General features: G+C 38.6%; 1 protein-coding gene across 1 annotated transcript in view; it reads right to left on the bottom strand.

Annotated features, from left to right (window-relative positions):
• Window positions 1–1717: 1717 nt before the first annotated feature.
• The window catches only part of LOC126376280 (very-long-chain 3-oxoacyl-CoA reductase), a 43696-nt gene continuing 29446 nt past the window's right edge, over window positions 1718–15967 (bottom strand). The window contains exons 5-7 of the mRNA XM_050023591.1: window positions 10735–10903; window positions 9821–10134; window positions 1718–1812 (exon numbers count right to left, since the gene is read on the bottom strand). Of these exons, the coding sequence (XP_049879548.1) occupies window positions 1791–1812; window positions 9821–10134; window positions 10735–10903 (505 nt within the window). The 3' untranslated portion in view covers window positions 1718–1790. The remainder of the gene's footprint in view (window positions 1813–9820; window positions 10135–10734; window positions 10904–15967) is intronic.

The following is a 15967-nucleotide window of genomic DNA, read 5'->3' as shown; positions in this document are numbered from 1 at the left end:
TGCCCAATAAGTTTTTGTGCGTAATAAAAAGAGTATAAAAGTACTTACCTCTTCCAGCTGAAATGACAAAAATCGAAAAATATGGAAGAGTCAGATCATTTGTCAACAGACTAAGAAGACGTTCCGCGGATTTCTTCAAGCATCTTTAAGTTGGCGACACGCGTACTATTAATCAAGAACTAATTATTAGTACTTAGTAAATTAATTGGCTATTTCTTGGCCCTGAGTAGTGAAAGGTACTTACCTACTGTTAAAATTTTCAAAGAAAACTCAGCATCTTCAATCTTTTTTTATTGTTACTTAAACAGTGTATATTAAAACATTATTTAATTTGATAAATCCATTTCGTATAAATGTGCTAAATTTGACTACCTATAGGGATCAACTGTCACACATTCGGATGATTTAAAGGGAAATGTACACAAAACACTTGGAACATTTTAACGTGGTAAGCCTCGCAGATACTCGGACATGTATTTCATTGCTATGACCCAGATTATAAAGGCGAATCCGGAGAATATTATTTCATTAATATCTATATTAGTATGACAATCCATTTGGCATGTTTGTTCCTTCACTGACTTTAGCAAAACAAGAGTCACTTCACACACTTTGTTAACGATTATGCGATCCACTTCTTCATCACTATCGTTACTGGCGACATCGACAGCAGCTTCTCCTTCGTTGTCTCCGTCATCAGTATCACTGGCATCAACATGATGTATATCATCAACAACATCTGTTTCTGCATCTAATACCAGAAACGATGTAACAAACCATTACGAAGAGCATGGCCAAAATAGTAAGAGAACCAACTACGACCATCAAGTTATTCAAATTTATAGTGAGACCACATTTCGCTGGCATTTTTGTAACGATTCAATTCCAAATGTTTTTTTCAGTAAAATCGACGTCTTCGGGGTTAAGCTTAGCTTCCTTGAAAGTATTTGCACATCCAGCTCATTACAATCAGCAAGGTGACGAAGGCGAATGCGATCAGTAGTATTTGGAGTACATCGATGTTGTAGCAGGTTTCATTGGCACTCGCCATAATTTGCTGTCTATTTCCCACTCACGATGTGGCACACGACCAGGAAGAGGAGGAGGAGTATCACAATTGAGCCTATAACGGTCAGGAGTTGGTACAAATTAAAACTTAGACTACATGCATTGTTTATAGCAGCCTTGCCTTTCCCCTTTGCCATATCTCAACCTACGTTTGGATTCATAGTATCCGGCGGGTCCTCATCGAATTTCATCGTTTCATTGCTATTTTCACATGAATTTTTTTCTGTAATATCCTTATCGTTTTCGGGAAAAAATTGGGTGGAAAGATGACAGTTGACAGGTTTATGATTGATGGATGTGAGAGATTTGTCTTTGTAATTCGGTTTTATTTTTCCTAATTTAGGAAATGAAAGAGAATGAAAATCACTTTTGAGAGTAAAAACTTTATAAAACTTAACACTCTATAGTATTTGTACACTTTGTACACGTTTTCATTTAATAAATAAATACAGCTTCAATTTGTACATTGGTTTGATAAAAATACAATTGATTTTGTTCATAAAAGGACAAACAAATACAATAAATAAATCTAACAACAAAATTAGTTAAAACCTAGAATTGAAAACGCATAGATGGGAATCAGAAACAAATCCTGCTAAATGAAATTGGGAGTGTGTGACTTTTTAATAGTTTTTTACGCGTGTATAAATTCGATTTAGCATTGTTGAATTGATATTTTATAAATTCTGATGAAGATGAGATAATCACGTGATGATTCACAGTCAGGCATCCAATTTTCCTTTCCTGAAACACAGAATGATTAAAATTATTACTTATCAAGAACTCACCTTCAAAACAACATGACATTTTATGATTTCTGTTCTTTAACCAGTGAACCATTAAAGGCAGCAAAACGCGCCCGTTTTTTTAATCCGGTGCCATTAATTAAGGAATAATACTACGTATAGAACGACAACTCCCCGCTCCCCACCAGCGGTTGAGCCAGGTTTACCTCACCCCCTCGGTCTTACTTTAGTCTTCAATCGTTTGGGCGTCAGACGTCACACACAGTTGCGCGTGTACGATAACGTCAATGTGTAGTGTTTGTGTAAAGCAAGGTTTTTTGTATGAAGTGGAAAGGCTATAGAAAGGCGTTCGTGCCATACATTTGTTTGGTAACGGCGTCTGTCGTCCAGTGGTTTGGGATCTCTAGTTAGGTTAGGACATTACAGGCTGATCACCTGATTGTCCGAAAGTAAGATGATCCGTGCTTCAGAAGGCACGTTAAGCCGTTGGTCACGGTTACTACTTACTGATGTAAGTAAGCAGTCGTTACATGGGGCCTTTCGCAGCTCAATAGTAACCCTGACACCAGGGTTAATGGGGTTGGTAATCCACCTCAGAACACGATAGAAGAGTTGTTTGGTCAATGCGTGGAAGTAATAAATATTAACTAGCGGACAGACCAAACCCTTTGAGATCTTTTTTGCACGGCATGCCTCGCCATGTGCGTACCTTCATATTCATGGTGTACTTAGGCCAGGCGCGCACTACGAGTTTTTCGCCGCGCGGCAGAAAAGAGCAGCGGCATAATGTCGCACTGTAATACTGCGCCGCTGCGGTGGTTCTGCCGTCAAGTGCGCGCAATACAATTTAAAACTGTTTGGTACAGTATTACAGTGCGACATTATGCCGCTGTTTTTTTCTGCCGCGCGGCGAAAAACTCGTAGTGCGCGCCTGGCCTCGCATACGAGACGCGTCACGGCGGAAATCCGTAATAGCCCAAATAGGTGAACGCTTGGTTTACACCGTTGTGTCACTGGTTCAAATCCCGACTGTGACTTTAAACTACTGAATTCGACTTTGACTTTGAATTCATGTTTTGATCATAGGTAATTGCTATCAAGTGGTTTCTAGGATTGGTGACCGGTTAATGGCAATCGCCTCTTATCACATGGGACTTAAACATAGCTGGCGAGGAGTGGATGTGTTGCATATATTTTACACTTCTGCGTACCCCTCGGAGATACAGGCGTCATGCTATGTTATGTCGTATCTATTATGTATAATTTAACCCCTTGGCATACTATCTACCTTTGACTAATACTTTCATATTTTTCGTAATCCCTTAATGCATATATTTTCTTCATAATTATATATGCTTTTTTTCTTATTTATTGTAAGTAAATCCCGACACTTTTTGTTGGCACGATAGTTCAAAGTATTTATAAGCGTAACTTAGGTACTGGCAGAATATCAGTGTTGCTAAGAGTGGTATTTCTACTATCCTTCGCAACAACATGCTGAGTCAGTCCCTTTTCCCTGGCAGTGTATTTTTGATTTGTATACTTATCTTTGTTTTCTCTACTATTGTACTGCACTGTTTTGGGAATAAAGTTATTCTATTCTTATATTATGTGCGTAGATTATGTGTGCGGCGGGGTATGGCGTGCGGGGTACAGTCACGAGTACTAATATGTATACACTTTGAAACCATGTCACATTAACTTTTTTGACAAAATAAACCGTAAGTCTTATTAAATGTCAAATATGATAGTGCGACAGGGTTCTTAAGTGGGTACATGATATTGCTCATGACTATTCATGCCTTGAAATGTTTGTATCCCCTTTTAAACCTTATTATTAAGGGTTAGATATGTTTTTACGTAAGGCTACCCGGCCACCGCATACATTCGGCGACCGACTTTTTGTAGGAGAAAAATAGAACGTACTTAGTCATGAGCAATATAATGTACCCACTTTAGGACTCTGTCGCACTAACATATTTGACATTTAGTAAGACTTACAGTTCATTTTGTCAAAAAAGTTAATGTGACATGGTACGAAAGTGTATACATATTAATGCTCGTGACCGTACTGCTCGCAATAGTGCAACGCACACGTCCTATAAAAAATCCGTCAGATATAAAATCGGGCATCCCAACCGATCCGATTATCGGCGGAAAATGGAACGTTCGGAAATGAGTCGGTCACAAAATCGGGCATAAGAATCGGAAGAAAAATCGGCCCAATTATCTGTTATACAAAAACTCTGACGTGGGTGCCTAAATTACATTTCACTGAAGATTTTTCGTGGAGCTTATGGCACCATCATCATCACTTATTTAAGAACCACTCTCTTGTTGGTGTAGCATTCTCCATGCTATTTTTTTTACGGAAAAATAGGGCAGTGGTTTCCCTCTTGCCTTCCGCCCCGCAGTACTCTGTCTGACGCGAGTGGGATGGCGCCCAGAGTAGTTCTATTTCAAAGCCGTACTAGGACTCCTGTCCTTCGCCTCTGAATAGTGCTGACAGTTACTGCTGCCCTCTGTCAGGTTCAGCTCATGATATTTCATATAAAAGGTACTGTACAATGTTAAAGTCTTCACATAATGGTGTTAAAAAGTTAATTTTTTTGCCTCTCTCCCCCAACACCAGGGTTAATAAAACTAATTAAAATAATTTCACCATTTATTAAATTGAACCAAACTTATCTCTACTACAATCCCCTTACTATTTAAGGTAAGTAGGAATCCTACATACTTATTTGTGACCTGATCAAATATAAGTTAAGCAATTGTATACAGCTTTACTTTTGTCCTGTCAGCCTCTGTGGTCTAGTAGTTAGAGCATTGGGCTCACGATCTGTAGGTCCGAGTTCGGCTCCTGATGGGGCTTTGTTGAAATCACTTGTCAGACGGCCTATGCGGTCCAGTGATTGAGCTGATCCGGAGGCCCCGGGTTCGAATCCCGGTGGGGACATATCACAAAAATCACTTTGTGATCCCTAGTTTGGTGAGACAGGCTGATCACTAGATTGTCCGACAGTAAGATGATGCGTGCTTCGGAAGGCGTCTCAATAACCTGACACTAGGGTTGATGAGGTTGGTAAACCACCTCATAACCCACACGATAAGAAGAAGACTTAGTGAGAATGCAGATTGTCCGAAAAAGTGAGATGATTCTGTGCCAAGCCGTTGCTCCCGGGTTACGAGTCCAAATACTTCCACTAACCCGCACTGAGGTAGCATGGTGGAATATGCTCCAAATTCCCTCCGGTCGATTGGTGGAGACCTTTGTCCAGTAAATGGATGTATATAGCATGTTATTTTATGTATTTTTACATTAGCAAAAGATCTAATCCTTCACAGACGTAACAGTAGGGTATTCTACGAATAAAGCATTGTACGAATAGGGCATTTTAGGAAAGACCACAAAAACTAATGCAGGTTTATTGGGTCAGTCCTTTATCTACTAAACCATTTGTATTTGATCAGGTCACAAACGAGACATTAGGTAACAGAATTAAACTCTAAATGCTGGCTGGTGCACAGCCGACTATTCTCTATGGCATATTTTTGGCTTAATCACAGAAAAATACATAAAAAATTATAGTTATTTGATATAGTTATTTGACTGTTTTTATATAGTTACTTGACTGTTTTTATTCAAATATGTAAAATTGTACAAGGGATGGATGCATCCACATTGGCATTGGAAAGTATTTAAATTTACTACATAACAACAGTAAGCTCACGACTAAATCCCAAATGGGGTAGTTAGAGGTAGGTACAACCATCGCAAGACGAACTAAGTACCCACGCCTCATCGAACTTTCTGTTAGACCATCATCATCCCCTAGTATTATCCCGTTTTTTTACAGAGTCCACTTACCTAACCTGAAAATTTGACAGGTCCGCTTTTTTACAGAAGCGTCCTTTCTGTTATAATTATTGTTGTAACCAATGACCAATGTTTAAAATTGAGTAATAAGTTAGATGTTTAAAATCATAAAATCCGTCAAAATTATAAGTCTATAAGTCAAGGTTAAATCTGGTTAAGACATAAAAACAGCATTCTATGTCTCTATTGGTCAAAACGCGTATTCTTTGTCGCATCACGCGCGATATTTCGCCCATGCAGAAGGGAAAAACGATGACGCGACAGGACGTTAAATTTTAATCATTCAAATGACAAATATAATCAGGATCAAATATAAAAATATCGATTAATTTTATTGACTGTATAGGTACTCCTAAATACAAATACCTTTTTGTAAACACACCCAAATACGGGTTGAAAATAACAATTTACAGTATATTTTTGTTACATTCAGACTGTTTTTTTACACGGTTATGTTATTGTTATTATAAGCTTAGGTTTTAATTGTTATTGAAGTCGGTAATAATCGTTGGAGTAAAACCATAATTGTATTATAATTTGTAAATACTTTGTAGTTGAATATTATGAGTATTTAAAAAGGAATATTATATGTTTTCAACATTAATTATAGTAACAGAATGTTATTTTCAAATGGTTCTACTCGGCTGTTGGGGTCTATCGTAAGTTTTGAATACCTTCGAAGTAATAAGATTATTTTATTCATATTTTAGAAGCCAGATAATTTAAATATACTTAGATCATTTTGCGTATGAAAATGATTAGATGTGGTTTGATCAGGAAAGAGAATCATAAATGAATAGACATAAATGCACCGAACCAACATTCGATAAAAAAATTGTACTTTTTCAGCACTTTGGCGCGCCTGTCCGCGCGTGGAGTTATTAACTACCGTTGACGATCTCTGACCAAATTAAAAGTGATAATCATTATAATCAGTAAGTAATGCAATATATCAACAAGGATATGTGTCTGAAACTATGACGTTAAAATCATAAATAAAGGAAAAAAGAAGATTAAAACATCGTTCGAAGGCAAATAAAACTTACGATAGACACTAAAAACTTTAAACGAAACCTTTTAAATGCAGTTATACAAGGCTCTTTGGTGTAATGCATGCGATATAAGCCCGTGACAACGTTAGTTTTGATGTTCAAGCCACTCCCAGTTTAAGCCATCGGCTTAAGCCACTTGCCGCTTAAGCCACTTCTTAAAACGAAGCCACTTACGTCACTCAAAAGACTCACTTGATCTAAAACACTTTGTGAATCTAAGACGTGGTATTATGTTCCACTAAAAGCTTTAATAAGGCGTGTTAATATCACGTGTCTTAGGTATTATAGTATTTAATTACTTTTAGAGACTTAATTGGTTTGATCAAGCTGTGTAGAACTGAATAATTTACTTATATTCGTCTTCATAATTTGTTAGTGAAAACCTTTGAATTCTTACGAAAACTAAACATTAGTTAAACAATTTTATCACAAACGTCATGAGCCATAAAATAAAGGGAAATGTTAAACAAATGTGTTTTCTGTTTGTAGTCTTTTGAATCGAATTAAAAGAGGAAGAAAGAAAGAGTAACGTGGTGGCGGAAATTAACCTTGTAATACCATGTCGCATTAACTTCTTTCACAAATCGAATCTACATACATACATAAACTCACGCCCGTAATCCCTAATGGGGTGGGCAGAGCCACAAGTAATCAAAGACAACTTGCAGCCACTCGAATCTAATATCTCACTAAATGTCAAATGAGGGACTCCAGGCTACGTACACCAAAAACAATATAGATGGCGTTGTATAGGTTTTTTTTATAATGGCCAAGTATATATAATTTTCTTCTACTCAAAGGTTGCCTGGAAGAAATCGCTGCACGAGCAATAAGGCCGCCTATTGTGCTTTTCTGTATAATCATCAATTTAAGAGCCACGCTCTTGTCGGTGCAGCATTTTTCATGCTACATAATTATACCATATGCTTATGTGTATATGTTGTCCTTGTCTCTGTATTTTGTGTCCATTGTGCTCAATAAAGTATTCTAACTATTTACCAATTAGAACTAATAAACTAATAACTAATAATTAATTTTGGGTTCGTTTGGACCAGGTCAGAATCAGAACACTTAAACGCGTAGTTGGACGTGACGAAGTTACGTATGTTTCTGATTATGTGACAAATTGTATTATTATAATAAAATTGTGAATTGTTAATTGACAACATTTCATTTTTACTAAGGTGCCTTAAATCGAAAACCATTTCGAGATATTTCTATGATTTACACAAAACACATTTTTTCAGATTTTTTAATTCAGTAATAATAGAAATATATTGAAAAATCCACGAGGTCAGAAGAGGAAGGCATAATAAGTTCAGACCTTTACATAAAAATTATAAAAAAAGTAAATGTCATACATAACATGACACTTTGTTTGCGACTTGTTTTAAATACGCATGCAAAGGTACATTACAGTATACTGCTTTCATTCTATCAATGGCAGAATCCAATTTTCAAAAAATATTTTTTGTAACTTCTAGTGGAAAAATCTTGAAACGAAAAAATACGTGTCTTCTATTTAAACAAGTACTTTCGAAATAGCACAAAAAAACCACGGCTTAAAAATTTTAAATGTTGTCAATTGTAAATAAATGTATAATATTCTTTACCAATTTGCTCAACTATGCCTGTTGGTAGACATAGAGAAGCCCTCATTGCAGTAGCAACTGAAAAGCAACGCAATGAGTCAGTTTCGAATCAGTTGCTTTAACGTGTTTTTACCTATTTTCTCATTACTCGGGTACATAATTATTCCAAAATACAATGTAATGGCAGAAGCATGTATAACAATAATTGTTGCTTCATATTTAGATCACATTACGTATAGAAGTATGTTGCTACCTATATTGCTTATCTTTCGATCAGAATAATAATGGATGGAAGACGTAGTTGTGCCTGGGTGTAATAAAAAGGGCCATCATTACCCAAAAACAAAGACAAAAGATGCATAATATGCATATCATCATCATCATCAGCCCATTAACGTCCCCTCTGCTGGGGCACGGGCCTTCCCTATGGATGGATAGGGAGATCGGGCCTTAAACCATCACGCGGGCCCAGTGCGGATTGATGGTTATTAACGACTGCTAATGCAGCCGGGACCAACGGCTTAACGTGCCTTCCGAAGCAGGGAGGAGCTCGAGATGAAAACTTTTTTTTTTGTGGTCACCCATCCTATGACCGGCCTTTGCGAAAGTTGCTTTACTTCAACAATCGCAGACCGAACGCGTTTACCGCTGCGCCACCGAGCTCCTCAATATGCATATGTCTGTTATCAATGTTAGAAGGTTAAACGAAGAAATATCTGTACAGCGCCATCTATATTGTTTTTTGAGGAACGAAGCCTGGAAAGTCCCACATTATATAAAGCGACAAGGTTCTATTGTACAACTGTTAATGCTCATGTAATACCTGTCCAATCAAAAAGCATCGCCAACCAAGCGACAACCAGCGGGCCTAGCATCGTAAGCACGCGACTCTTTCTCGCCGCGACAAAGATCGTCTGTCTCTTTCTGTGCAGTACTGTGAGAGTGACGTATAATTAAAACACATACTAACGGGTTCTTACCGCGTTTAAATGGGGATATGAGACTCCCGATATTTCGACACTGTTGCAAGTGCCATGATCACGGGATGACTGATGAGATTGGAGTGGAGTAGGTAGATCCATAATTAAACGTGAGGACACAGTGAGTGCGGTTTGTCGTAGTGAGTTTGGTGCGAGTTCAGATGGTTCCGAACATTCCGATATCAAAAACATAAACAAGCGGCAAAGAAAGAGGGTAGACAGATATGTCTGCCCGTAGAAAATTATGGATCTACCCACTCCACTCCAATCTCATCAGTCATCCCGTGATCATGGCACTTGCAACAGTGTCGAAATATCGGGAGTCTCATATCCCCATTTAAACGCGGTAAGAACCCGTTATTATGTGTTTTAATTATGATAATAACCGCGTAAACTTAAAACAGAGTGACGTATGTCGAGGCGAGAAAGAGTCGCGCGCTTACAGTGCTAAGCCCGCTGGAGCGTCTTAAAAAACAGCAAAAAATTGACTTATTGTTTCTTGTACTTTTTCAGCACTTTGGCGCGGCTGTTTTCCATTGACCGTGTGACCAGCCAGACACCGAAGGACCCTGTCACATCGTGGATGGTGTTGATGGCAGTTGTGAAGATCGCGTGGGGGAAGTATCCGGTGGTCTTAGAGACTGTGCCTACTAAGCCTATGGCGGATTTCACGAAGGCTTTGGCGGTGGGAGCGAAGAAGGAGCTTCGTCGGATGCCTGACATGTTGGAGCAAACGAATCCTGGGAGGATGCATTGAACAATTATGCCTTTCTTGCTGTATTCTTGTTCCAGTGCCTCTGTCAGCTTGTCGACGTAGGCCTGCGAAAGAAATAGTTACGCTCAGACGTCTTCCTTTTGTTTGAGAATCGTTATACAGCGTGTTAATGACATCGTAACGAAAACTTTGAGGGATGATTCAGACCATGATTCTGAGTTGATATCAAGTGGAATTTTCCGTCGCAAAAGTATGGAACGGAAAATAATTTTAAAAACACAAAACTTTCATGAATTATCCAACAGGAAATTCCACTTGATATCAAGTCAGAATCATGGTCTGAATCATCCCCCTCGGTATTCGTTACGATGTCACTAACACCATACCTACTTGTATGGCTACTGTATGTACTTGCACGGGGTGTAAGTGACATCGTAACGAATACTGAGAGGGATGATTCGGCTCATTATTCTGAGTTATTATCAAGTGGCAATTTCCACCGCAAAAGTATAGAATTAAAAATCGTAAATTTTGCGACGGAAAATTCCACTTGATATCAACTCAGAATCATGGTCTGAACCTTTCCCCTTAGTATTCGTTACGATGTCACTAACAACTAAAGTATCACCCAAAAAAAAATAGAAAAGAAACATCCTTATTAAATTGGTGGTTGCCCAAATCGACACCAATGTCTACAGGCTTACCTTAGAAGCAGCATACACAGCAAGCAGCGGGCTCGGGATGATGGAGGAGGCGGATCCAATGTTGATGACGACACCCTTCTCTCTCTTCACCATCCCGGGTAACACCAGGCCGGTCATACGGGTCACCGACACCATATTTGTGTTGATGATGTTCTTCATGAACTTCTCCCTGTTGATGAAAGAGATGAAACACATAATAACGGGTTCTTACCGCGTTTAAAATAGGGATATGAGACTCCCGAGGCACTTGCAACAGTGTCGAAATATCGGGAGTCTCATATCCCTATTTTAAACGCGGTAAGAACCCGTTATTATGTGTTTTAATTATGATAATAACCGCGGAAACTTAAAACATTTTTTTTTTAATTTCAGTAACATAACATAAACAGCCTATATACGTCCCACTGCTGGGCACAGGCCTTCCCTCAATCAACCGGAGGGGGTATGGAGCATACTCCACCACGCTGCTCCAATGCGGGTTGGTGGAGGTGTTTTTACGGCTAATAGCCAGGATCAACAGCTTAACGTGCCCTCCGAAGCACGGAATCATCTTACTTTTTCGGACAGTCAGCTGATTCAAGCCTGAAAAGTCCTTATCAAACAAAGGACAGTCTCACAAAGTGATTTCGACAATGTCCCCATCGGGAATCGAACCCGGATCTCCAGAATTTCAGTAAAGATACAGGAAAAACGAGTGCAAGTCTCGTCCATCGAGAGTTCCGAGGCTTTAACTTCAACTTAACATAAGCTCACTACTGTATCCCAATTGGGGTAGTCAGAGGTACATAAGTATTAATTTAATTTCTACATAATTTGTATGAGTATGTATGTCTGTCTATATAATATTATAAGTTGAATATCTATTTCGTTACGTAGGTCAGCTGGAAGAGATCTTTGTTTAGAGATAAGCTTACCTGTGCTGTCTGTTTTCTTGTCTGTTTTATTGTGTACTTACAATAAAAAAAAATACATCCATCGCAAGATGAACTAACTACCCACACCTCACCGACTTTCTGTTAAACCAAAGTGATGAGTCGCCCAAATTGTACTATATTCATGTGTTATGTCTGATTGTTGAAATGTAGTTCTGCGCAGTAAAGTATATTTGATTTGATTTGATGAGTCGTATCGCCGTTTAAACCAACGTGATAGGTGGTGAGTCGTATCACCGTCTACAATGGAGTAGGATTAACTGCGTAAGTGAAAACTGCACTTAAGATAAATTAATAACTCATTGGTGCCCCGTATTGGAGTTTAAACAGGTGCTCCACAGACTCGATGGCCCACTTTTTTTTTTTGACGTGACTTATTGTAGATTCGCCGCAGATGGCATTAACTACTTGGCCGGACAAATGGGGAGCGCTGAAGGCTCTCACCCGGTACAACGTTTAAGACAACTGGCCTGAGGGTGCCCAGTTGGGCGCGAACCTCGGCTCAGGGCGTCGTCTGAGAGGAAGAATATTGAAAGGATTAATCGACCCTAGCGGGTCGATAGCGATGAGCGCTGATTGAGGGAACCGATGGCCCACAGGACCACAGTGGCAATTCAGAAAATAGATCCAAATAGAGACGCATTTCTTTTTAAAAATCTAGGAAACAACTTTGTTCTCTTCATTTAATTTCCTTCTTAAACGGGATTTTTCTTAGAAACGTTCTTAGAAAGTTTGTGTCATTAGACGGACAGAGAAGAAAAACAGCTACACTTGTTTTTCCATTTATTTTTGTAATGAAGCTAATGCTCACAGCTGCACTTACTTAAACGTGTTTAAAATAAATTTGTGCACGAGAATATTCTGTGTTTTGGGATACTAGAATGTATACAGTATCGTATCGTAACGAATACTGAGGGGGATGATTGAGACCATGATGCTGAATTAATATGCAGTGGACTTTTCCATCGCAGAATTCATGACATTATGTGTTATTTTTTTAATTATTTTCAATTCTGCACTTTTGCAATGGAAAATGTCAATTGATATTTTCCAAAATTTGAGTGTTCTTTATAATTAAGTATTTTCAGTTTCATACATTTGCGACGGGAAAAATCCACTTGATATCAACTCAGAATCATCGTCTGAATCATCCCTCAGTTTTCGTTACAATGTCACTAACACCCTATATAAAGCGAAGGCTGGTTGTAGGGCTGGCAGAGGAAGCAAATGGAATTCCATAGTCTCTGATTAACCCGGAGGGAAATAGGCGTGAGTTTATATAAGTAATGTAGAATGCGAATAACATCTATGAAAACTTGGAATTCCGTGATAGCCTTTTTCTCTCCCTACCCCCTTAAGGGTTACAGGCGTGATGCTATGTTATTGTTATGTGTCGGTTATAATAATGGCATAAAACAACAGTGGCCTTAGCCAAGTAGCAAACGATTATGACAAATTGACAGTGACAGTGATAAAAACGTATGGGATTGACATGCAAACGATTGACAGTCGACTGACAGTGATAAAAATGTGTGTAATGTGTGTGTTATGTGTAAGTGTGTGTGTGTGTGTGTAATGTGAGTGTTCTCGCAAATAAATTGATTTGATTTGATTTATCACGTCTAGGGCCCTGTGCCGAGGTTTGTCTTGCAGCTTCTTTTCCCCAACCATACAGGTTTTAAGAAACTGCAGTAGTATTAGGCGGATGAGACGTTCGTTATGTAAAAAAATACGATTCAAAGTGTAATTATGTTATTAAACTGGACATAAAAAAGAAAGGAAAACTTGAAACAGTAGGAGTAGGGCCCCTGTGCTGGGAGGTTTTCTGGCCTCGTCTTCCGCTCAGCGATACAGCTTCCAATTTGGTAGTAGTTTTACAGCTAGTTACGTAATATGTAATTTCATTTTTGACGTTCAAAAAGCGCTAGCTATGTAAGACAATTTTGGAGAATAAATATTCTTGAATTTGTGATTTTTTTTAATTTTGACCATCCGAAAAAGTTTTTTGTGAAGTGTGTCAGGATCGAAGCAAATGGAATTCTATAGTCTCTGCTTACCCCGGTGGGAAATAGGCGTGAATTTATTTATGTTGACCATCCGAATAAATATACATATCGAGGGTTGAAAGGCAAATGGGTTTAAGCGACATTTTGTGAACTTTACAGGAGAGCCATTTAAAGTTTTATTTTTTCGAAAAAAATTCATATAAAAAAAACTACTGAATCAAAAGTGTTCAAAATGCTAAGAATTATTTTAAATTAAACGTTGCACAATTCTGTATTTATTTGGTTCGAAAAACACATCAGTTATAGATTTTAGAAGTCGCTTAATACAAAATGCCTCAATTGAACTAAATTACAGTTGAAGGAAAAACGGTTGATATCCACTAGAGCCAAATATTGGCTAAAAGCAAAATGCTTTAAGAGACCTCTCACTTATTAGTTTGACTAAAGCTAAATGAGGTAAACGACTTCTTAAAAAAAGAAGACTAGAGGCAAATCAGCTTAACCTCCATAAAAGGTTATATGACAGGGAAGGAAAATATCTTAAGTGACCATCCGCTACTAATTTCAATTGTATGAAATCCAAATATTAGTAAGATCGGAAATAAAGTCGGTCCTTAAGCCGTTTTTCCTGGGAGAGATTTTAGTCGGGCAAGGCATTTACAGATATTTGTACCTTACAATATTAGGAAAAATCACGGCGGATATAATGAGTAAATCGACTTCATTAAGAAACAGGATCTAGAATATAATCATAAAGATTGTTACACATGCTTAATTCGACTTTTTAAGTATATGGTAAACCGCGTATGATGGCGGATGACAGATGACTGTCACCAACTGAATTCGGGCAATAAAAGAAATAAATAGTTTTGAAAAAGTCTTAATATGCTTATACTCTGTGCTGAGTTTAATCTCACTATCACAACCTGTTTCCGATTTACTGAAAAACTTAAGACCACGTGGCTGGATACAAGTTCCAAGCACTGGCTCCTACTAGATGGTACGCGGTACTAGGACAGACTGCAAAGAAGTACTGATTGCTCTCATATTAAGAGGCGGCCAGGGGTGGATAGATCAGCGACTTGTTTGATCAAAATTTCTGTTACATTTGCGCCTAAGACCTCCACTTCGAGCTGGCTATAAGATACCGTCGAAGTTGACAAACAATAACAGAACTCGATCATGCTTTTAAAGCCGAGATACGTCGGTCATCGCAGCAGACACATCTGTCGATGAGATAATATAGATGATAATAATAATAAATAGATGGCCGATGGTCCTTTGCCGAGCATTTTTATAGCTGTGCTCTGTTCTACCGAAGTTATTGGTTGGTAAACCAGACCGCAAAACTAAGATTGGTGCGATGGTTCTAACGAGAAAATCAGCTCGTGGGGAACTACAGGCGGGCTTTTCTGTCACCATATGTCTCAAAAACAAATGCCAGGTGGAATAAGCTTGTGAAATTCAGCTCTATGCTGATTCCTATCAATCCAGTTCCGGTAGATTTTCGACAGCTTCAAGACTGTTTTCGGCCACAAACTTTGAAGAGAGTTTCAATCTACAACAAGGAAAAGACCCAACGCCTCACTGATCAGAAAGACTTATTAGCAGCGCTTTGGACACTTTTAACGATGTCTTAAATCCCAATATTAATACCAGTGACTTGTTTGTTACAACATATCGGTCGAGTTTGTTACAACAAGGTCGGGGGTTTCGCTTAAGATCTAGCGGCACCCCCGACCTTTGAAGAACTTCTTACCGCGCTAAGATGACGAATACCAACACATCAAAAATACCATCTGAACTGTAAAATATGCCTACACATTAATAACTGATTATACAAACTCATCCTGAAGATATGGGAGTCAGCTGCTGGAATGATTTTAGCCTTCTTCCTCTTTGCGAGTCGATGGCGATCGATATTAAATTTTAGCCTTAACGTTATTCTATCCCGTGATGCAGAAAAGGTATTTCCGGAAACCCAATGATGATTTTGCCCGGACAGAGATATGGGGGTACGGTTTTGTTATTAAACAGATTCAGGCCAAAAGGCTTGAACAACATCGGCCGTTGTTATGTGCTGCGTGAGGCTTCACGCGGCTTGTGGATTGCTCTAAAGAAAACAGATTGTCCTGAAAAGTTATGACTTATCCTGATATGGGGGTACGGTTTTGTTATTAAACAGATTCAGGCCAAAAGGCTTGAACAACATCGGCCGTTGTTATGTGCTGCGTGAGGCTTCACGCGGCTTGTGGATTGCTCTAAAGAAAACAGATTGTCCTGAAAAGTTATGAC

The sequence above is a fragment of the Pectinophora gossypiella genome, chromosome 20 (genome assembly GCF_024362695.1).
Source record: "Pectinophora gossypiella chromosome 20, ilPecGoss1.1, whole genome shotgun sequence".
Lineage (NCBI taxonomy): Eukaryota > Metazoa > Arthropoda > Insecta > Lepidoptera > Gelechiidae > Pectinophora > Pectinophora gossypiella.
The sequence above is the reverse complement of the archived record's forward strand: the minus strand, read 5'-3'. Positions and strand labels throughout refer to the sequence as shown.